Source organism: Camelus ferus, chromosome 10 (assembly GCF_009834535.1).
Source record: "Camelus ferus isolate YT-003-E chromosome 10, BCGSAC_Cfer_1.0, whole genome shotgun sequence".
NCBI lineage: Eukaryota > Metazoa > Chordata > Mammalia > Artiodactyla > Camelidae > Camelus > Camelus ferus.
Genome location: NC_045705.1, coordinates 9,606,825 through 9,629,495, shown reverse-complemented (window position 1 = coordinate 9,629,495; position 22,671 = coordinate 9,606,825). Strand labels below are relative to the sequence as shown.

Genomic DNA, 22,671 nt, shown 5'->3' with positions numbered 1-22,671 from the left:
ATTTCACAGTTGAGGAAAGGGGCTCAGAGATGGTACGTACCTTACCTAATGACACCAGCAAGTAGGTGGTAGGCTTGACTCTGAGCCATCAGGTCAGTGTGACTCTAAAAGTCACTCTTTTTCTGCTATACCGCACTCAAGCTCCCTCTCCACAAGTCTCCATTATTCATTCTACTTTTTGGAGGCATTTTATAATGTGAAACTTAAATAAGAGATTATATACACTCCTTCAAATAGTAAGTAAAATAAGCCACCAAAATTATTAGAGACCAAAGCAAAACAAAACCCATCCCTATAGGCAATTATGAAGAGTTAAACTGTTAAATACACAAAAGTGAGCAGACATAAAAAACCTGAGGAAAACCAGAAAACCAAAGTAAAATGTGTATCAACAACATAATAAGGGGTCTCTTACCCATCTGACATATGCATCTCTTATGCATCTAAATACACTTGTATTTCAATCATGAGTGATGTCATTTCCAGGGTAATAATCTGATTAGTTGTTTTAAGTGTGATAGGGTCCGGTTTGTGTTTTTCTTCTATAGCAGCAGAGTAACAGAATTTTAAACCAAAATGGATCCTAGCTTTATGAACAAAATTGTTTTAAAAAATATAAAAAATATGTATTAAGTAACTTCATTACAAGAAATCCAACAATAAAAAAACCATTATGATCTAAATACATATTGATACTTACAAGTAATAGTAACCAAGAAGGACCTTATTGCAAATTCACAGATTTGCTTCCATTTAGCATGAAATTTGGATGTGATCACAGGGATGATTATTTCTGCTGGAACATAGAACTGAATTGAATATGTCACAAAGATGCCGAAGGAATACAGGATTTTCACCGATTGATATAACCTGTTAAAAAATTCAAAATTTAGTCATTCTTTTATTTTCAGCTTTATTGAAGTACAACTGACCAATGAAATTATAGTATATCTAAAGTGTGCAACCTGATGATTTGACATATGTATACATTATGAAAGAATTCCCACTACAGAGTTAATTAACATATCCATCACCTCGAGTATTTGCCTTTTGTTTGGGGAGAACACTTTGATTCTACTCTCTTAGCAAACTTCAATTATACAATATAGTATTATCAATCACAGTCACCATGTCATACATTAGATGCTCAGCCCTTATTCATTTTATAACTGAAAGTCTGTACCCTTTAACCAAACTCTTCTCTTTTCCCCCATCCACCTGCCCGTAGCAACCACTAATGTATTCTGTTTAAGTTCGACTTTTTTTTTTCCCAGATCCCACATATAAGTGATACCATGCAGTATCTATCTTACTCTGTCTAGCTTATTTCACTCAGCATCATGCCTGCCAGGTTCATGCATGCTGCTGCCTTAATACCAATCTAGCTTCTTTTTTATTTTTAATGTTAAGCTAGACGAGAAATCCAATACAAACTTATGCCAGTATCTTACTAATTAAATGCTTGTTTTTTTTTTCATTTTATTTTTTTCCCTCTTTTATTTTTCAGAAAGAGAAAGAAAAATACCATATGATATCACTCATATGTGGAATCTAAAAAAAAAGACACTACGAACTCACCTACAAAACAGAAACAGACTCTGACTTAGTAAACAATCTTATGCTTGTTTATTTTTAAAAAGCCAGCTGGTCTCTACTAAATTTTTAGATGACAGATGGACGATTTGTTTTGACAAGTCTAGAAGGCTTGAATGTGGCATGTAAAGGTTTAGGATACATTGCTGGAAAGATTTCATTTAGGCTAAGCCAATGTTCTGAAGGTTAGGCTGAGTCCCATGAAGACCTAACATCTTCTCAACTTTCTTTTAAAGAACTGAGCATATTGTATGTCTCTGGTATCTCAGGAATCTATACCTGGAAGAGAAACTTCATACTGAACTCTGAGTTACAGTTCTCCTTGTGTGAAAAACCTTGGTAGCACGTCATTAGTTGCAGAAGCGTCATCATTCTTAAATCCCAAAGGAGGGCATCTAAATATTTCAAAACGTTCTTCAGATTATACAGGAATTCCATCTACGTTAAAGTTATGCCAACAAGGGAAGTAACGGTGTTGGGCTGGGTTGTTGCTGCTTTGTCCAAGTGGACTTCTCTTTGGATGCCCAGTGGTTCCAAACAGAACAGCCATTTCCAGTTTTATTAATAACTTTATATTTCTACTTTACAAAAAGCCTCCTGTCAAAACTCAGCATGCATGTCTTGATAAAGGCTTTGGTAAACTTCCTTTTGTCTGGCAAGAGAAGACTTATTAAATGTTGATAACAATAGAAAATGTAGAATTGCAGGACTCTATAGAACCTATGCCCTTGGGTTAGAGATAATAAATGTGCCATATATTTTGAAATTTTGAGTATTTTACAACAGTGAAAAGAAAAACTCAATCACCCCTGTACTCTTTAAGAAATAAACTGGAGAGGAGACGATGGATTGAATGTGCTGCAGCATTAGGGGTAGTGATCAACACGTATGCCCTCTTCCAGGAGAACCATCACTGACGGCCACCATCGCCCCACTTTAGAACAGTTCTATATGCCCCCCTCAGTGGCCCATGGACAGGGAAGAGTGATTCTTTCTTAGGAAAAAATGTAATCATTTCAAAGGGACATAAAATATTACACTTTTGGTAAAGAAAGGCCTCAACACCAATTAGGATTTAAAGCTTGTTTCTTAAGTCTTAATAAAGTATTTAAGATTACAAACAGTTTTGTAAACTGTGGCCAAGCAAGAAGGAATTCAGTAAGTCTCCTCCTATAACGTGTTCATCATATGAGTGAAGGAGGAAGGGACAACGCTGAGTAGAAACAGTTTTGAAAACACTACGAACAGCACAATTAAGGAAAGAAGAAACTCCGCGCAGCTGGCAACAATACAATCTTAACTTTAAAATGATCTCAAGATCTACTTCTCAGCCTCACGGTTAAAGTTTAAACACACATGGTCACGCTATCAAAACGTAATGTATAACCAAAGACTCCTGCTTCACATTCTCTGGTATGTAACTGTGGAGAATTAAATGAACATTCTTATCAGTTTATTATTAGAACATTCCTTTTTTAATGACCTTTAACTTAACATGTTTAAAAAATACAGTTAATAATATATTTAAAAATACATCATTATGCATATAATTACTTCTCTATTGATATAAAACAAACTATAAAGGTTGAGAATCTGATTATTATTAATACCATTCTGTAATATTAATTATATGTAATTACTATTCTTTGGCATTACAGAGAGTAAAAATGGGAAATAAAATGGTCTGGGTCTTGCAGAAGTCCACCATAATCATCCACCAAAGAAGAGAAACACAGAAATGAGAGTGTTTAAGAAAAATGCTGCATCTTTTAAAATCAAGTGTTCCACTCTTACTTCTTTTCTGTTTCAAGAACTCACATTTCTATGTTTGACATCTATATTTTCAAGCACTCTAAACTATTTCCTCTACTCAACTTTTCTATGTATACTATCAGCCTTTGTTCTCATTTTGGTTTAAATATCTATGGGAATTGTCCATGTGCACTAAGTTTTAGAAATGAAGAGTTGAAAGAATCTACCCAGTAAACTGTCTCTCAAAAGGATAAAAAACTTGCTTTAAGTGACAGGAATTTGCTTTGAGGATATATAAGAACATAAAACAAAATTTAAATAATATTTGGTCCACTTTAAAGTGCACATTAAAATGTATTTAAAAACTCAGTGCCAAAGTTCTTGAAAGTCAGAGACTATGTTTTATTCTTCTCCGTGTAACACCCCATGCACTTAGCAGGGGATAGAGACTTATTCAATATTAATTAAATTAATATTAATGATCAAAAATGGGTATGGATAGGTAATTCTTAGAAACTATAGCCAATCAATATCACAAGTAAAAATACTTCAAAAATAAAATGATTCTGGCTTGAAGAAAGTCTGTTATAAATATAGTATCTTAGTAAAACACAGAAATGTATTTTTTAAAATAATCACTTTGCAGTCAATACACAGAATCAGATTATGGGGGGAAAACAACGAAATGTTCCAGTGAACACACAGGACTTCAAAAATGGCAATGTTTCTATTCTTTTCCCCACACTGGCTAACAAATCAATACTTAACCTAAATTTAAAGATATAAATACCTTCAATTTTTTTAAAGCCAGCCTGGGAAATAAGTGGCTGACTGATTCTCTTTCTCTCAAGGTTGAACACAGAAGCTATTCTTGGAAAGAATCTAATAACCTACTTTCCCTCTTGGATCTTTCATGACATTCAAGTTAAGAATCTTGAGGGTTAAGCTCTGTCAAGAAGACAAGAAGCCTTTTTAAGAGCTAGCTAGTCTTTACCAAGGACCTCATGTCATTCTAAGTGAAAAAAAAAATAAGACAGTTATCTAGTATTCATCACTAGACTGAATGCTTTGAACAACCAAGCTTTTGTGCTGCGTTCACCACAATGTAAGTGTTCTGAAGAAGAGATTTTTATCTGTTCACTGCTGTATCTCTAGTGCCTGGGAACAGCACCTGGTACATAAAAGGCATACAACAAATATCTCTTAGGTGAATAAATGAATTTGATAGATGCTCTTCATTTTAAATTTAATATAATTAATAACAGTCATTCTGATGAAAAAAATGACAGAGGCAAGGGGAAAGGAAAGGCAGAGGCAGTTTGGGCCAGGATTCCTGGTTATAGCCAACTTTAATATTGGAAGGGGATCATTAAGAATGCGTGAGGGTCAGGACAAAGGAAACAGTCCAGAGTATATGAATCTCCTTTTACCAGCTTCCTTAAATTTTCTATTTCTTTATTCACTGTGCCTCCCGGTGAGTCCATTCTTGCCTAAATCTTAGGTAACAAACTCCTCAGAGTTCACGTAGCTGATCACCTAGCTGATCAAATTGATTGAATTTTCCCTAATACTTGCTTCACAAAGAATGCCACATGTGAGACAGCTGAAGTCACATTACTGCTTCTCAGTGTTTGTCTGTATGTAAATCTACCACCCTTGATACTTCTTAGTAGAAGTGTGCCTGCCGTTTGGGCTACTTTAGAGGAAGTGTTAGAAAATCACTGCTAAAACATCGTCTGACTCAGACTGGTGGTAACAAGTGAGATGCTTCCGTGCCTAGGATGCTATTTCACGAGCATTTACTAAGTGCCTGGTAAGTGCTGAATAATGTGCTACAGTGTGGGGATGCATCATAAACCCGGAAGGTGCAGGGTTCCTGCCTTCAAGATGCTAATGTTCTAGCTCAGAATTGTAAATTTGCTTTATTATCATCTTTAAAATATACCCTTTACTTGAAACACTAAATGCAATGTATCAAACAACATTACTCACAACTAGTTTTAAAAGATGATGCCTCACTAAGATTGAGGGTAATAAACAATCAATAGTAACTTGGAGCCACTATAATCCATACTTGCTTTACTCTGGGGCTGCTTCTAATCCACTCAGAAACACCCCTTACGAACTCTGAGACTTTCAGTCAACGTGGCATCAAAGGCCCGACATCTGCTCACAGGTAGTGACTATGACGTCCCTATGGTGACAGTCATGGGCTTCCACACTCAGCCGATCGGGAGCACTCTGCACTGTCTCTGCATCGCGAGGCCCCCTGCTTAAGCACAGCGAGGGGAGGAAAGAGCGGGCTCATACACAGCGTATCAAGACAGGAAGCTTAGCTGTAACCCCACGATTATTCTAGTTCGAAGTTCTCATTTTACAGAAGACTATACTGTAAAAAGACAAGGATCTGCCCTCCCGTGTCCCTCAGCCATGGCTATTATTTCAACGGTACCAGCTGCAGACCATAAATAGACAGACTGGGGCCCACAAAGGGCGTATCTTCACAATGAGGAGGTGTTCCTCAACAGAAGTTCTCTAGAGAAGAGTCTCTTGACTTGCCTTTCCATTTTGTTTTGTTCTGTTTTGCAGACTTTTGTTTCTTAGGACACCTGTACTAGGCCCTCCTCTTCTCAATAAAAAGCAGGTGTCCAGCAAGGCTTTCTTGGATAGAAATTGATAGTCCCTCTTAACCAAGGCTTGAGACTAGTTCCATTCTTACTGGAGAGCCAAAGCCATCAGGGAGAAGACGGGAGGTGGGGAGGGATGCAGAGAAAGGGAAGGCTCCACCAGAGCTACGGCAGGGACAGCTGTCACCTCAGGACTGCGCTGTGAATGCCTAGAGCTCTCCCTCTGTATCCTGCCCATTTATCCTTCAGCGCGTTCTTTACTCCCTGGGGACAGGAACCCCTTACCTCCTGTGCGCACTCCCACCTCAGTCCCCGCTCCTTAAACTTTTCTTTGAATACTTTCATGTATACGAGTTGGGGAGAATTCTGAGATTGTTTTCCCACTTACATTTTATAGTTGATGTTAAAGGTACTTGTCAAATGTATTTAAAAGATTATTTTTAGGATTTAATTTAAGTATTATTTTTAAGTAGAGAAAAATACCATTCTATCTTCTAGACACTGTACACAGTATTTGAAAGAGGAACTGAACTACCATAATTTTACTTTTGATTCTCTTACATTAAGCTGTTGAAGTTTCTAGTCCATATTAAACTATTACAAAAATAGAAAAGCACATTTGAAGGAGACAAAAGTACATAATATATAATATAAAACAGGTTAATGAAATATATGCTGAGCAACCACGTATCTTGTTTATAGTCATGTCTCCAGCGTGAAATAAATGTGTAACATTGAAACATGTTTCCATCTTGAAACAGGTTTACAATTATGTCACAGCTGAAGTAAAACTATAATTAAAAAAAGATAAAACATGTTGCATTTGTGCTGTTTGTTCATCCTGGAAACTATCTAGGCACATTCCTGCCATCATAAATGGCTCCCTACATACGTTCTCACAAGTTTTCACTCCAGTGAAGACCCAGGATCCAAATGATTCCTGAATGGCAGTCAAACGCTCATCAGCAAGCCAGTCAAAAGATTTAATAGCTAACATTTAAGGTTTCATAGACTTCTTTCCAAGCAGTTAAAGGAGCAGTGTGATGTTAATTAAATCAAAATTTATTCTTTGCTTTTATTAAAACTAAGGAGTTACTTTCCATTTCATAAATAAGGGAGCAAGTCTGCATCATAACCATTGCCAATATCTTTTTTAAATCTCCGAAGACCAATCTCTGGAAGAAGGAAAAATCCGATATATTGCTTCATTTAGCAGAATATGGTTCTAATATTAAAGAAAATATTAAGATGCACTATATTATCTTATTCATTTACAGCTGACCCCTGACCAATGCAGGGGTTGGGGTGCCAACCCTGCACAGTTGAAAATTCGCACATAACTTTTGGTTCTCCCAAAACTTAACTGCTAAGCGCCTACTGTTGACTGGAAGCCTTACTGATAGCATAGATAGCTGATTACTACATATTCTGTAGGTATGTGTATTTTATACATTCATGACGTGCCTGACTTTAATTTTTTTGATATTTCTAAGCTACATAGTTTGCCTGAGGTTTTTCAAATTGTTGCAAATCCCAACATTTTCAAATATGCTTATTGAAAAAAATCCACATGTAAGTGGACCCATGCAGTTCAAACCCATGTTGTTCAAGGGTCAACTGTATAATGTGTCCTAACTGTGTGCAGACAGGACTTGGGGCACATACACCGGTAAAGCTGACCAGTAAAATAGTGAGCGCTACAAGTGATGGGCTGTACCATTGTATCCGGAGCCCAGAGTGTTGGATTTTTTGACAGCAAGGATAACTATTAAATTTTTTATTAAAGTGAGTCCATATTAAAAGAGTCTATGTTCTACTCCTAACATGCTACTCAAATCTGGAACACCCTACAATTTTTAATCTTATAAAAAAAATCCTACAAGAATCTGTAAAATGATAGATGATCTCTGAAGATTATGAAAAAAAATCTAGATTACACAAATAAAGAAATCACAGTAAAATGTTTAAATGTTTAAATCATAAAATCAAGAACACACTTTTATCATGAAAGATGGGTAAATTGTATCAATAAAATATACAAACTAGGTTAACAAACTCATCTTTACCTACCATACATCTTGGGGAAGATTTAAAGTTATGCTGCCTTTGATTTCATCACGGAAACACATATATCCTAAGGTAGCCAATGTTACATACAGAGCTGTGACAATTCCCATGCCAATATTCAATGCTTGGGGGAAGCGCTTTGACTCTTTCATTTGATTTTCCAGTGGAAGGACCTAAGAAGAGAATGCAAGTAGTTTAAAACACTCTGATACCCCATCTTATATGTAACACAAATCAACTTTTCTATAGTTGACATGCAAGTCTTTTTTCCTTTAAGATAAAACTTATAATTGTTGATGTATTTTCTAAGTGTTACATATCTCTCATACTACAGATTTTTTTAATTCTTAAAATAAAAAGATTTGAAATCAGCTCTTAGCAGGCAAACCGGTCTGTCAACTTTTTAAAATAAGCTTTTTACTTTGGAACAATTTTAGATTTACAGAAAAGTTGCAGAGATAAACAGAAGACTCCCATACACTCCTGACCAGTTTCCCCTACTGTTAACATTTTACACAACCAAAGAGCATGTGTGACCACTAAGAACCAATACTGGCGCATTGCTACTAAACTCCAGACTTTATTTGGATTTCACTCGTTTTTCCACTAATGTCCCCTTTCTGCTCCAGAGTCCCGTCCAGGAACCACATTGCATTTTGCTGTTTTGTCTCCTTAGCCTCCTCTGGTCTGTGATAAGTTTCTCAACCCTTCCTTATTGTTCATTATTGACAGTTTTGAGGGATATTGGATAGGTCTCTGGTCCTGCCTCTCTATTTGGGTTTGTCTGATGTTTTCTTCATGACCAGACTGGGATTGTAGGTTTTAGAAAAAGAAACCACAGAGGTGAACTGCCCTTCTCAACACACATGCCATCACCATGATCGATCACTGAAGTTCATTTTGATCACTTGGTTAAGGCAGTGTTTGCCAGGTTTCCCTGCCTGTAAAGTTCTTGCCCTCCCCTTGACCATGCTCTAGTCATTGGAGCAAGTCACTCCAGGGACTGGGGGGGATTAAGTTACAGCTTCTTGGGAGGTGGAGGGGGGGGATCTACATAAGTTATTTGGAAATCTGCCCTATGTACTTATTTATTTAATCATTTATTTGTATCAGTACAAATGCACGTATATTTGTTCTATACTTTAAGTATGAATCCGAAACACTGTTATTTATTTCGTTGCATGTATTGTTCTGGCTTTGGTCTTTGGGAATTCTATCAGGTTGGTTCCTGTGTCCCTCTGACATGCATCCATTCGTTTGCTTTTTGAGCACTGCTATGCTTCCTGACACTACAGGATGCTCCAGACTCATCTTGAATGTCCCTGCTTCAGCCCTACAATCAGCCACTTATCCAAACAACTTCAGTTCTTTTGTTGGAGGATAGTATTTAGAAACCACTGTCTGGGTGCTGGGGGTGCTCACTGCTACTGGGTGTCACTGCTTCCAGCTCTCAAAGTGGACAGAGCTAGGAAATATACCTATGTATACTGACCTACACTGACCCATGTGTACACATGTGTCTAATTGTTTCTACATCCATCCATCTGTATCTACTGTGTGTCAATTTTGTGAGATAAATATTTTCATTATGAAAAAAAACCATTAAATTAAAAAAAAAAAGGCTAGTTGAAAAGTTCAATTTTTTAGGCAAATCTTTGGAGGTTTCGGCTATACAATTTGACCATACAGTAAAAGACACTAAGCAGTAATAATAATACTAAGTATTTACTGAGTGCTTACAATGTGCCAGGTACTTTTCTAAAAGCTTGGCACATAGCATCTCACAAAGGCCTCACAATAACCTCAGGAGATAATAACTAATGATATCTCCACTTTTCAGGTGAGTTAGTCAGGTCCAAATGGAAATTTAAAGTGATTAATAGAAAAGAGAACAGAGAATAATTGGGATGTCCCGGAGATAATCCAGACCTGACATAGGGGCTGAGGTCAAGGATGGTGCCCGTGCAGCCGGAAGAGGAGAGAGGGAAGGACACTAACATTCACAGAGGCTCCTTTTGGGTCAAGCAGCACCGTCCATGTTTTACATACAAGCTCACTTATGGAACAGACTTGGGAAAATATGAAAAGAAGACTCAACGTGTTTTAATTATGGACAGGAATGAGGAAACCAGGGACAGAGTGAAGATACCTTGATGTTTCAAGCTTCAGTGACTGAAAGTAAAAGTATCAGAGAAATGAGAAAGTGAAACTGGTTTCGGATTAAAAAAAAAAGTATGTGTCAGACTTTGGAATGTGTTGAATTTGAGATGTGAGAAGAACAACACTTAACTGGAAATGTCCAGCAGTTAACTGAGCTTACTAGTGAAAGACAGAAATGAAAGTCTACAGTTATGTCTGTAATAGGAATAAGTGGGGCTGTAAGAATTAGTGAGAATTCCATAAGGGATAATTCAGAGAGAGCAGAAACCCAAGCAAAATGGCATAAAATTGTCTTTTAGATCAATTTTGTCTGTAGTTCATGTAAATATATAAGTGGCTTTGCTCCCATACCAAACCATCAGACTGTGAAATACAGGCTATGGAGTAAATAGCAATATTCTATTTTCCCCAAATCTACACAATCTAGGCTTTAAATAAACTAGAAGCACCTTGAATCGAAATATTTAAGAGCTCAGCATCCTCACGATGCTTGCATCTCTTAGTATTAGCTTTATGATAACATTATTTCTCAAATAAAATATGATATGCCCAAATCTGAAGGGAGAATTTACATTTCACTCTTTTTATGTAACAGTAACTTTGTAACAATTTCAATTCATTTCAAACCATCTAGGAAATAAAATATGATGTTTGGAATTAGTTTGAATATAACCTAGACTTGGTAAAGCAGATGGAATATAGGTAAAACAAAGTTAGCCATAAGTTAATGATTTCTGAAGCTGGGTGCTTACACAGGAGTTTATCATACCATTCTTTGAATTTTGTATAGGTCTGAATTTTCCATAATGAAATGTTAAAAATCACCTATTCTAATGCCCTCATTTTACAAATTAAGAAAAAGAGAATTAGAGAGTTTAAGCGATACATCTATGATTAAACTCTTGGTTAGTGGGAGGAGAACGAAACTATAATTCAAGTCTATCACACCAAATTGCAAATTGTTTTCTAGGGAAAAAGATAAAAAGAAAAAACATACATTTTTAAAATGTAGCTTGACTACATAACTCCTTGTGTTGACTTAAATTTTTTTTTAAATAATAAAGACTAAATCCTTACCACTCCTATGCCTTCAAAAGCAAATACAGCAGTACCAAAAAAGAGAGGGTATTTTTTCCAACCAGCCACTATAGGAAGGTTGTGAGGATCTGGCATATTCTGGAGAAAGAAAAAAAAAAAAAAAAAAACCAAGATAAGTTACAGGTTTTAATTTATTTTAAGAATTTAAAACGAAAGAGCAAAATCATACACTTCTGAGCTTCACAGCGGCAAAAGTGTATTACAAATGTGAATAGTTCTCTCAATAAACACTTTAAGTGTCCTGTGTTAAATGTAGCCAAGCTGTTAGGATTTCACTGCCGGAAGCAATTGTTTCCCTCAAGCCCACACATTCCATCTGAGCTAAATGCTCCGATTACCTGTTTCCACCTGCAAGTCCCAGGCTGCTCTCACTGGGACTGGCTCCTGCCACAACAGGAAACACATAAGCATGTTCAACACCTGAGCCGAGAGCCACAGTGCCCGTTATCAACCACTGCTGACAGTGCCCAGGGAAATCCACTCTCCACTCTGTTCCCACTGCTCGTTCGGTCTCTAAGATTTCCCGACTTAGGCTTTCTGCCCTGTAACCCTGTGCTGCCCCTCAGCACAAGTCCCTCCTGGTTTCAGTGTTTCACTCTTTGGTTACTTGTGCATATGCCTGGACTCTGGCTTTGATTCCTTGGTCCTGACTCACATAGCCTTGTTCCTTGTTGGAACTGCATACCTTGTTCAAGATCCCCACAACGGCCACTTCTCCCAGCCACCCCAAGTCTCCTCACCACCCCGTGTTCTCTGCCCTACCTGACCGGATGTGGACTTCAAGGCCAACACAAGAGGATGAACAAAGAAGCAGAAGTGTGAGCACACAGGGAGAAACTGGGGGAACAGAGAGGTTTAGAACATCTGAAGCACAGGGAGAACTATGTGATACAATGGTAAGACACGATGGAAAACGTAAGCTAGGGGCAGAATGAAAAAAGCATTAAAGTGTTTGGATCACTGGATAGCACTAAGCTGTTCTTCAAGGCTCACACGGTTCCCTCTACCTTAGGAACCTCCTTTTCCGCTCCAGTAACTCCTACGTGTCCAGCTAAGGGGTTACGCACTCCAGAAAGCCTTATGAGGCATTCCTGGCTGTCCCCTTCCACTCTTACATGCTATAACAAAGAGTCCACAGGCTTTGGAATTCAGACAGGGGCAAAAATGAAACAGATCCATCAGAAGAGAGCTTATAATCAACTGCTATTGGAGATTTCAGGACAACTGCTTTGGCAGCAGAGTATGAAATGGGTCGTATCAGGAAAGACTGGAACAGGGATCCTCTAGCTTTTCTGAGTCGTTGGCCCCTGTGAGAGATGAAAGCTATCCAGCTGCTCAGCAGAAAGAGGCATCAGCACATACAGAAACACTGAGTCTTACAAACAATTTTAAGGGACTTGAAGATCCCTGAATCCCATCAGGAGATTATTTTAAGGAACTGGGTTAAGAATCTCCAGACTGCAATGAAATCAGGTGAGGTTACTGCATACGTCAGATAACAAGGGTACAGCTTAGTGCAGTGGCAGTGAGCTGAAGTGGCGGCAGCAAATAAAGGTTCAGAAATGAAAGAAAATTATAAAATTACATCTATACTCCCGTCTCTTGTGGTCTGTCCCAATCTTAAAGGAATAAATGAAATACTAGTGAGTTCTTTGCTTCACGTCAGGAGGTGTACTACGGCGTGATCCTAAATCTCACAAATTGAATAGGGTAGGTAATTGCATCTTCTGAAGCAATGCCATAAAGCCCAGAAGCATGCTGACCAAGACTCGAACCCAGATCTGACTATAAATACTGGGCTTTCGATCTCTGTCACATGCTTTTTCAACTAAGCAGTGTCCCCCAGATTGTCTCCTGTGCGCCACATACGAAGTAGGGTTTTTACTTATCACAACTTTCACCTCCAAGGTGAAAAAAAAAATTAATTATTAAGAAACATACGACACAGCTAAGAACATGTCATACTTACCCTAATAACGTATTGATAAATTATCACAAGACTGACGGCCATGGATACGTTGGCAAGGAATGAAAGCACAAACAGATTCTTGAGCTCACGAATGAAGACCAAAAGAATTATAAACGGAAGAAAGCAAAGCATATATATCCGTAGGTCAACAGTTCGTCTCTCACATGGAGCTGACGAATTGGTACTATTCAAAACAAACACTCTGCTCTCCAGGAGCCCTTCGTGAACCTGTACAGGATGACCAGGGGAACAAGGAAGAGGGGGGAGGAAAAACTTCCATCAACTTACAGTCATAAAGGAGAAACATACAGAGAATTACGTTCTAGATAGACTCTGTGATAAATTCCTTTATAATAAACAAAATATTTACATTGTTTCAAGTTACTCTAGCTTCCTAGAAATATAGATATGTCAAATTTAAGGATATTTAAAATAAGATAAGCTTCTTTGTGAAATAACTTTTTTTTAAATCACACTGTGAAAAGCAAGTTCACTGGAAAACCATGAGGACGGATTTACTAATTTATACCTTGTGACTATGATGCTCATGATGCCAGCAAAGGCTCAGTCTGCTTCTGAGCTAATCAGAAGTGGAAGCAGGCTTGTCTAGAATGGCCACTGGGTATTCTACTAATGTATTTTCTTCAGAGTAAGAAACAACGTCTAAGAACCTCTTAGACATGTACAGTAGTCAAAATAAAATTTAGAAATCGCAGCTGAACTTTAAAGGTATTTTATAAAGCAACTGTTGATGAATTATCGTCACTGCCAATAAATACTTATTAAGAATCTACTAACTCCACGTATGGCCATATGCTAGACAGTAAATAAACTTTTATTAGAGCAAGAAATTTCTATAAGATAAATCAACTTTACCTCAAAATTTATTCAGCTACCTCTATAAACAGATATTCAGCATTCTAAAGAGATACAACAATTTATAGGCTCCATATATTAAAAATTGTCCCTGACTCAGTTAATCACACAATCCAATTTAACAAAAATAGAAATGAAATTACAAAGGACTTTTAAAATAATCTTAAAAACTCACAGCAGAGGCAGATCATGCTATAATTTAAGTACCTGTGGAAATCTATTTGACCCAAACACTGTAACCCTCCTTTGAACACAATGACGTTATCAAGTCTCTGGATACATAAATTCTTAAAAACCCGACCCTATAGTAATAATATCAAGTATTTTCTGAGTACTTTTGATATGTCGAGTACTGAGCTAAATACTTCATATATAACATTTCATTTAATGCTCAAAACAACTCTCTGAGGTGGGTGGTAGTATTAATAAATAAATTTCAATTTATAGCTGAGGAAACAGGTTTAAATGCCTAAATATGGTATTGACAGGCCAAAAAGTGAGAAGTACAGAACATAATTTTGATATGATTAACAATTCAGGTGTTTCCTTTCATTTTTTTCACTTATCCATGATGAACAATGTTTAGTGTCACTACAAATGCACACATCACCTTCAGCTGCAGGGAGTATCTCTACTAGTTTTAAGCTACCCAGGCCATGTATAACTCACACTGGACTGACAAACGCTCAGGTTACACCACACACCATTTGAGATGTGTATAGCTCTTATGTATCTTATACCTGATCATCAAAACTTTTTATTTTATTTTCTGTAATTTGAAATAGAAGCAAAATTGTTCACTCACATCACTTGGATTTTAAGAACATATTTGATTTGTTGACCCAATTTCCTCTCTAACCCAATTATTTACAGCCAAACACTTCTGTACCAAAGAAGTACCTCCAATGATCAGACTAGATCATGATCAAACCTTAAGCTCTGACAAGGATACCTGGGAAGAGAAAAGCTGCTACATAATCAATTTTACAAGGGCTGCCTGAATTGTTAGGTGTTTGGGAATTTGAAATCAATTCTATCATAAGTCTCTCATAATAATTTAGTATTCTTTGGTAGAAAGATGATTATAAAAATTCTCAAGATTAAAAAATAAAGTAAAAGTGTAGATACATACCCAGAGCAAGATTCAGGTAAACATTTGAGTCCTTTGGTGTCCTCTAGAGACAGAGACTGTCTATCTAACAGGACTTCCTATGATCTCACATGTTTACCAAAATGCAAAACACTGAAATAAATGTTATAAAATAAAATTACTCATAAATTCAGTTGTTTTCATTGAGAGCTCAAATTTACTAAAATCCACTGTTTATCAACTTTTTGATTATTCAGTAATTTAATTCCAAAGATAAATTATGTTCTTCAGCAAAGTTAAAATGCAGAATTAAAGCCATAACATGCTACACTTGCGTACTGCATGTAAACGCACGATGCATTTTATAAAGGCTTTCACAAACCTTTTGTCAGCGGAGCCTCACAGTAAGTTTACAAAGAATATGGGGAGATTTTGCTACTATTCCCATTTTACAAATAAGGAAACCAAGGCTTGACCATGGATAAGGGCGGGGGGGTGGTCTTGCCCAACGCATGAGTTTAAACTGAGAGTATGGATTTGAATTCAGATCTGATTTTAAGGTCTATGCTCTCTGGTATCGTAACGTTTTTTAATCTGAATGTAACATCCTTTCCCCATTCTTCTTGCCTACATACACTATTTTGTCTATCTGACATTTTCTTGAGCATCTCAGAGCAAGAACAGAGAGGAACTACTATCAGCACGATGGGTTAGAATCACTGGAAGCAACACAGTTCTCTCCCCCCTTGCCAGTTGTCCACAGTGGCTTAATGGGACCAGGAACAGCCATGTGGCAGTTACAGAGCAGAAGGTGCGCACATCTGCATGGGAACTAAACCCTTAATTCTTTGATCTGGTGAAATACTGCACCTTCAATTTTAAGGAGATTAAGGCAGTAATAATCTTATGGGTTTTAACTGTAAAAATAGTAGCAATTAGTAAGGTTTAATCAACCCGTGTGTCTTCTACTGGACGTTGCTATCAAACATGAGAACAGCTCTGGAGAGAGAGTGAAAATCTCTGATAATGCTGTTTCAGTGACCATCTGTCCGCCCTGCTGACGTGAGGTGGCCAGTGTTGCTTTCCACTTTTCTCAAGTCTAACTGAATGTCTTTCTCCATGTTGCTCTGCATGCCTCAGGAGAACTTTCATCTATAGCAAGTTTCTCCTCAACTTCCAGAGAGTCACTTTTTCTACGTGGTCTTCTTAGGGTATGTGCAAATGAGTTAAATTTTTACTTCCATTCAACTTTGGAAGCAACTGATATTTCATAGGAGAAAGTCACCAATCCTGAGCTTACAGATATTTATTTTATATACTTACGTACACATGTACTCTATGTCATGTACAGACACACACAAACACACATACACACAACTAAAATCAGACAATGTCCTGTCCAGTGGTGAACAATTAATATACCAAGTGGCAGCTGTGTCAGGGACCTGGGTTTCTGCCTAATTCACATTACTTAGGGCACATTGCTCATGCTTTATGAGACTCCGTTTCCTCATTCATAAAACAAGCATAGCACTTATATTACAGAGTAGTTGTAAAAATTAAATGATACATATCATAGCTTATAGATAGAAGATTATAAGGCATTATTAGCATTATTCATAAATTTAAATCAAGCTTGTTGGTAGCTCTTGTAGATGACAGAAAAGACACAGTGCTACCGTGTTGTACAATCCCAGAAAGGCACCATTTCCACTATATTCTGTGCAAATGAGCAGTAAGATGGTATGTCTTGTCTTGGCAATAAATAGCCTCTTAGCTGAGTAACAGCAGTCCTAAAAATATGTGACTTGTGGAATTAAACACTTGTAAAATCAAAAGCACACCATCTGCAATAAGTAATGCTAATAAATGTATCAGTTCTCTTGTTTATAAAAGAAAGCCTTTCCAACATTAAATACCTAAGCTCATGGCTTTATCAAACTATGGCCCGCAGATCAAATCCAACCCACCACCTATTTCTACAAATAAAATTTGACTGGAATACAGCCGCATCTAATGTATTACTGTCTGTGGCTGAGTTGAGACAGATATCATATAACCTGCACAACTGAAAATATTTATTATTTGGCCCTTTACAAAAAAAATGGTGAATTCTTGGTCTAAATATAAAATGAAGTATAGTATACACTTAGAAAAGTAAGGCAAACATATACTTATGTATATACATGTAGATTCTATAGAACGCATAGTCACATCATTTTGCATTAAAATACCTACAAGAGAAGCACTATGTATTACCAAGTATAATGCCTACTATCGCACTATGCACATGTGGATAATTAATAAATGTTATGGATTAAAATAATAATTAAAGAAGAACATGGGGAACTGTAGGAATAATAAAAGCAGGCCAACTGCCACTTAAAGCACATAAAGAAATTTTCTTTGGCATTGTTCTGAGGGGGGAGCTTTTTTATTTCAGTGCTTTGCATGTTTGTTCAAAATGACAGTCTCTACCAAGACTGCAAACTACCTCCTCTTAAAACACAAACCTTTACAATATGGAGAGAATTACAGAACACCGTACATTTCAGGACATAGTGTCTTTTCGGACAATAGCAATAATTATTGGATTTTAGTAATGCCCGCTTTTTAACTTCACTTTTTAGGCTGCTAGCTAAAGTCTTATATATTTCTTTATAAGACATCAATGTAAAAAATATGCTACCAAAACATCCGTATCAGTAAATTATGCCTGTTTTGATCTGAAAGAACAAGCATTACTCACGTAAGAGCAAGAAAAGCAAAATCTGCAATAATAGCAGAAATTCAACTTGCAAAAACGAAGACTAAATGAAAATCTAGAAAGATAAATGATCTATGAAAGGAACACATTTTCAGAGGAAATATGATGCCACACTATGGCACTGGAAGAAAATGATTTCAAAAACTGGAGAGAATACTTACCTGTTTCACATTTTCAGCTAAGAAGACAATATAAACACTACAGAATCCCAGCTGTGTTATCACCAGAAAAAAGTCAACCACACTCCTGGAAAGAGAGCCCCACAAACAAGTATTAATAAACGAGCCGCTGAGATGTCAGTGTATTTTTTTCTCCTTTGAACTGTTTTAAAACATCTTATAAGAGTATATATTCTGTTTACTTCCTTAAAATAAGACATAGGCGTAAAGTATTTACTTTCTACTATTTCTGTATTTATGATCTATTGCTAGAATTATTATTGAGCCAAAGGGCTTTACATAAGTTAAAAGGCGAAAATTTCTCCATCATTTATTTCTGAAATTCAACAGTTTAAGCATATCTGTCTATAAAGTGATGTCATGAAAATATTTCATTGTTTAGATTAAGCCCATTTCTCCTACTTCTCAAGATCTTTTTCAGATCAATCCAGTGTCCTACCCAGCCCTCCCAGCTTCCTGTCATTTGCAAATCTGAAGGGCATATTATCTGCTATCCAAATCACCAATAAGGCTATGGAAAGGGAGAGGTCTGGGGGTAAGGCCCTAAATCATATCACCAGGGACCTCTCCAGTAGCTTAGCTCTGTTCATATTTTTTGAGGTACTCTAGAAAATTCCAGCCACATAAAATAGTGTATGGGAGAGGGGAAAGGAAATCACCGGTCAAATTAGCATTATTTGGGTGTGATTATAATCAAGTTGTAAGTCTGCTGACATGCTATTAATATACAGCCCATATCTCCCTGCTGTTCTGGGAACAGGGAGTGACTACAATAGCAGGCACTTACTAATTCATTACGTCTCTTGTTTGACCGTTAATGTCAAGCTGTCAAGCAATCTAGTCTAAAAATCTCCTCCCATTCGAAATTGGAAGGGCCCTTGCCTGTCTTCATTCTTGCCATTACTCACTAGTTCTCCATGGTTCTTCAGGGATCTCATTGTGTAAGTAACCTTGGTACCTTGAAATGAATTCAAGTTTCTTCTCTCTGATGAATTACATTTAAATATTCCCTTAAAGTCTCTTCATCCACCTTGGATTTTAGTATCCTTAGCAACAATCATCCCAGCCACTTCTCTCTGAAAGCCATTCTTGTTGACAGAAAAAGCAGACAAAGCTACCCGTAGACTGGGGCAAAAGAAGAATGAAGACAGAGTAGGAAGCAAATCCCTAGGGCATTAGGCTCTGTCTTCTTCCTTCTCCTACACAACACACTGGGAGTTCTAAGCAGCTCATAAAACTTCCCCAAAATCCCCAGAAAGGCCATATTTAACCCTAACCTACTATACTAACACTGTTCTTTTCTTCTTTTAATTTCTACCACATATCATATGTACCACAGTGAGTGCGCTGTGGATTGTCTATGCTTATTTTCCGGTCCTGCATTCGCCTGATTTTGACTAGCCATGTCCACAGTAACAGTTCCATTTAAACAACGTGGTAATAAAAACAAGACTATGCTAAAATACATACTTCAGATGTCTTAGGAGCATATAGCTAAACACCACAATTTTATTTGAAACACATAACATTTTTCTTGCTTTTTTCCTTTACCTAAAAATTATTTAAACATGATTATATCACAAGTTAGCTAGGTACTTTATAAATATTATTGTATTTAAACCACTGTGAAGTAAATATTACTATAAACTTACTTGATAGTGAAAACACTAGAACAAAATAAAAAGTGCTTTGACCTAGGTCATACATTTGTACACTGGTAGAGTTGGGATTTGAACCCAAGTACGTCTAACTCTAAAGATTGTTTCCCCCCAACTATAACATACTTCTATTAATGTATCTTGTCAGAGTAAAATACTTAAAAATTCATGTAACTTCAATAACCAGGTATTAATAACATAGCAACTACTTACCGTCCCCAGGCTGCCTGCTTCTGAAGACAACTCCAAGGACTTACTTCCATAGCAAAACTCACAGTGTCACTATAACCTAATGTTGACTTTTTAAACCTGAAATTTAATGACATACATGCAGATGAAAAAAATATTTTTTGATTGGTCTATAAATCTATCCCTTGAAAAGAACATCAAATAAATGGGCTATACGCAGACAGAGTTTTCAAAATTTCAAGATCTGCATACTCCTAAAGTTATCTTGTGAAATTCGAAATTTGTATATATCCTTTTTACCAATGTGTTAGTTTTTATCCACTGTTAAAGTTTATGTATTTGTAGAATTCATGTAACGTAAATATTTGTGTTTCACTGATTTAAATATTTCAAATTACCTGAAAACATCAACTATACTGTTCATGCCTGCATTATTCCATTCTTAGAATAGCATTATTTAATACATCTATATAAGGCTTTACAATATACTGTCACATAAATTACCTTATTTAATCATCAACATAGCCACGGTCTCTCTCATTTTTTTCAAGTATATATTATTATTTAAAGATCATAAATGACTTGCCTAAAGTTTTAAGAACATTTAACAACAACAAAAAAGAGGTAAGATTAGAATATTAGTTTACCAGAATAGATATTTATTTTTTAAAAGTTGGTCCATTGTCCAACAGAATCATTTCATGATACAAAAACTAAAGAAAAAAGAGTATTATTTTATTGACTATCTACCAACCCACACATCAGCAAAAAGCCCCAACGGCATTACACCCCAAACTAAATTACCGACAAACTGAAGATCATTGTTCTTTAAGTAAAAGTAGTACTTCTGCCCCCATTTTTCCCATATGTCTTTCCTGATTTTTTTCATTTACTCTAAATTAAAAAAACATTCTATTTCACTAATTTTAAAAGAAGTAGATGTATTCTGATCAGATTTAAATCATATGAACTGCTACCTGTCTCCATATTCATTATCTGAGATTTGTCTATGTAACAGATTATAGGAAATACAATTTCTAGTTATAAAGCACAATAGAAATATAAGACTATCTGATGCTTTCAATAAATACACAGCTTTAAAATAAATTAGACTTAATGAATCCACATTTACCTCTGACATAGAAAGTGACTGCAACGTACCAAAATGTGCATACAGTGAACAGAAATAATTCCTATAAACACAAGGCTGATCGGTCCAAGCTGTAGGGGGAAAAATTTTATACGATTTAAATATTTAAGTTTAATAAAAATTCAGTTACCTTATAAACGATGAGACAACTGACTACTAATTTACAATGAATAAATATTTGCTACACAAAATGATTAGTCATTTGCATAAAGGAAAATTAATACATCTGACACACAAAGAATTTAGTAATATTTAAAACGACGTATGATTCCATCTTATCAACTTGGCTGTCCAAACCTATGAATGTAGAGTATAGACATGCAAAGTAGGATGGAATACAACATCATATTTAACATCAGGTGGCAAGTCTGTGACTGTCAGTGTCCCACCATTACAATTATACGCAACCATGAATTCTTATCTAAATGACTGAAAGCACTGTATCATCTGGGATTGTGGGCAATCTACTTTTATAGATTGCTTGCTGAACACTTACTATGTGTGAGAAACACTGCCTAGAAAATAAGTATGTGAAAAAGTGGCATGTAAAAAATTTCAAGTGTTTATTTACTAAAATTAAAATACCTGGATATCTGAGACAAAATACTGCCAAAGTTTATTTTTATAATCAGAAATTTTTAAGTTTCTGGAAATTAGGCTGGACAAAGTAAAATGCAGAGAAAGATGATAGTTAAAACTGTTCTTTAGAAAACTGGTCAGTTAAAAAAAAAAGTTAAATGTAATTTCATTACTTCATAAGTGAATTCTCCCCCACCACAATTCTCTATAATTAAAATAATTGGCTCTAACAATATTTTGAATATCTGTTTTCAAAATATATTGATATTCCTTTTCTTAACCATTATTCTTTAAATCTGAAAACTACCTATATTATTTGGAACCTAAAAAACTATAAAATTTCACCAATATAAAAAATCTGCTCTATAAATATATTTGTTGATATGACTATATTGCTTAAATTCCTGAAAATGCAAAAAGAAATAAGATACAATCATATCTGGAAAAATCAAATACTGCTTTAGGATCTTTCTGTCAAGTATTATAAACAAGCAATTAAGGAGAAATAAAAAGAGCAATTAATTCTCATTTTGTTAGATATTATTATCATAGTTCACATAATTTTATCAATACAATAGCTAAATGATTATCTAATTGTCACCTGAGCAGCTTATATTTGACTAGGCCAGATGTTAACTTGTAATTTTTGCTGCAAATTAAGAGTGATACCTGTATTTTAATCACAAAGACATTACAAAGACAAGTCTTACCACTATGCCTGCATTTTTTATTGCCAGTGGAAGTCCTAAAAGGCCAGTTCCAATATTTCCTTTAAGGAGATGCATCAGAGTCTGTACAAACCTGTAAAGTAAAAGTTATAAGATTTAAGTATTTTAGAATAAAAGCTACTAAAAATCACATGATCATGGGTCTAGCATTAGAAGGGAACTGAAAATTAATCTAAGGCACTGAATCAA

General features: G+C 36.0%; 1 protein-coding gene across 3 annotated transcripts in view; it reads right to left on the bottom strand.

Moving 5' to 3' along the window:
- The window catches only part of SLC36A4 (solute carrier family 36 member 4), a 45,865-nt gene that overhangs the window by 9,185 nt on the left and 14,009 nt on the right, over window positions 1-22,671 (bottom strand). Inside the window, exons 3-11 of one of the 3 annotated variants that reach the window (XM_032488342.1) lie at window positions 22,465-22,555; window positions 21,158-21,246; window positions 20,050-20,145; window positions 18,161-18,245; window positions 13,267-13,494; window positions 11,277-11,375; window positions 8,043-8,212; window positions 701-870; window positions 416-587 (exon numbers count right to left, since the gene is read on the bottom strand). In XM_032488342.1, the coding sequence (XP_032344233.1) occupies window positions 436-587; window positions 701-870; window positions 8,043-8,212; window positions 11,277-11,375; window positions 13,267-13,494; window positions 18,161-18,245; window positions 20,050-20,145; window positions 21,158-21,246; window positions 22,465-22,555 (1,180 nt within the window). In that variant the 3' untranslated portion in view covers window positions 416-435. Of the gene's footprint in view, window positions 1-415; window positions 588-700; window positions 871-8,042; window positions 8,213-11,276; window positions 11,376-13,266; window positions 13,495-18,160; window positions 18,246-20,049; window positions 20,146-21,157; window positions 21,247-22,464; window positions 22,556-22,671 lie in introns of those variants that run through there. The other 2 variants (XM_032488341.1, XM_032488343.1) reach the window with 2 other exon arrangements.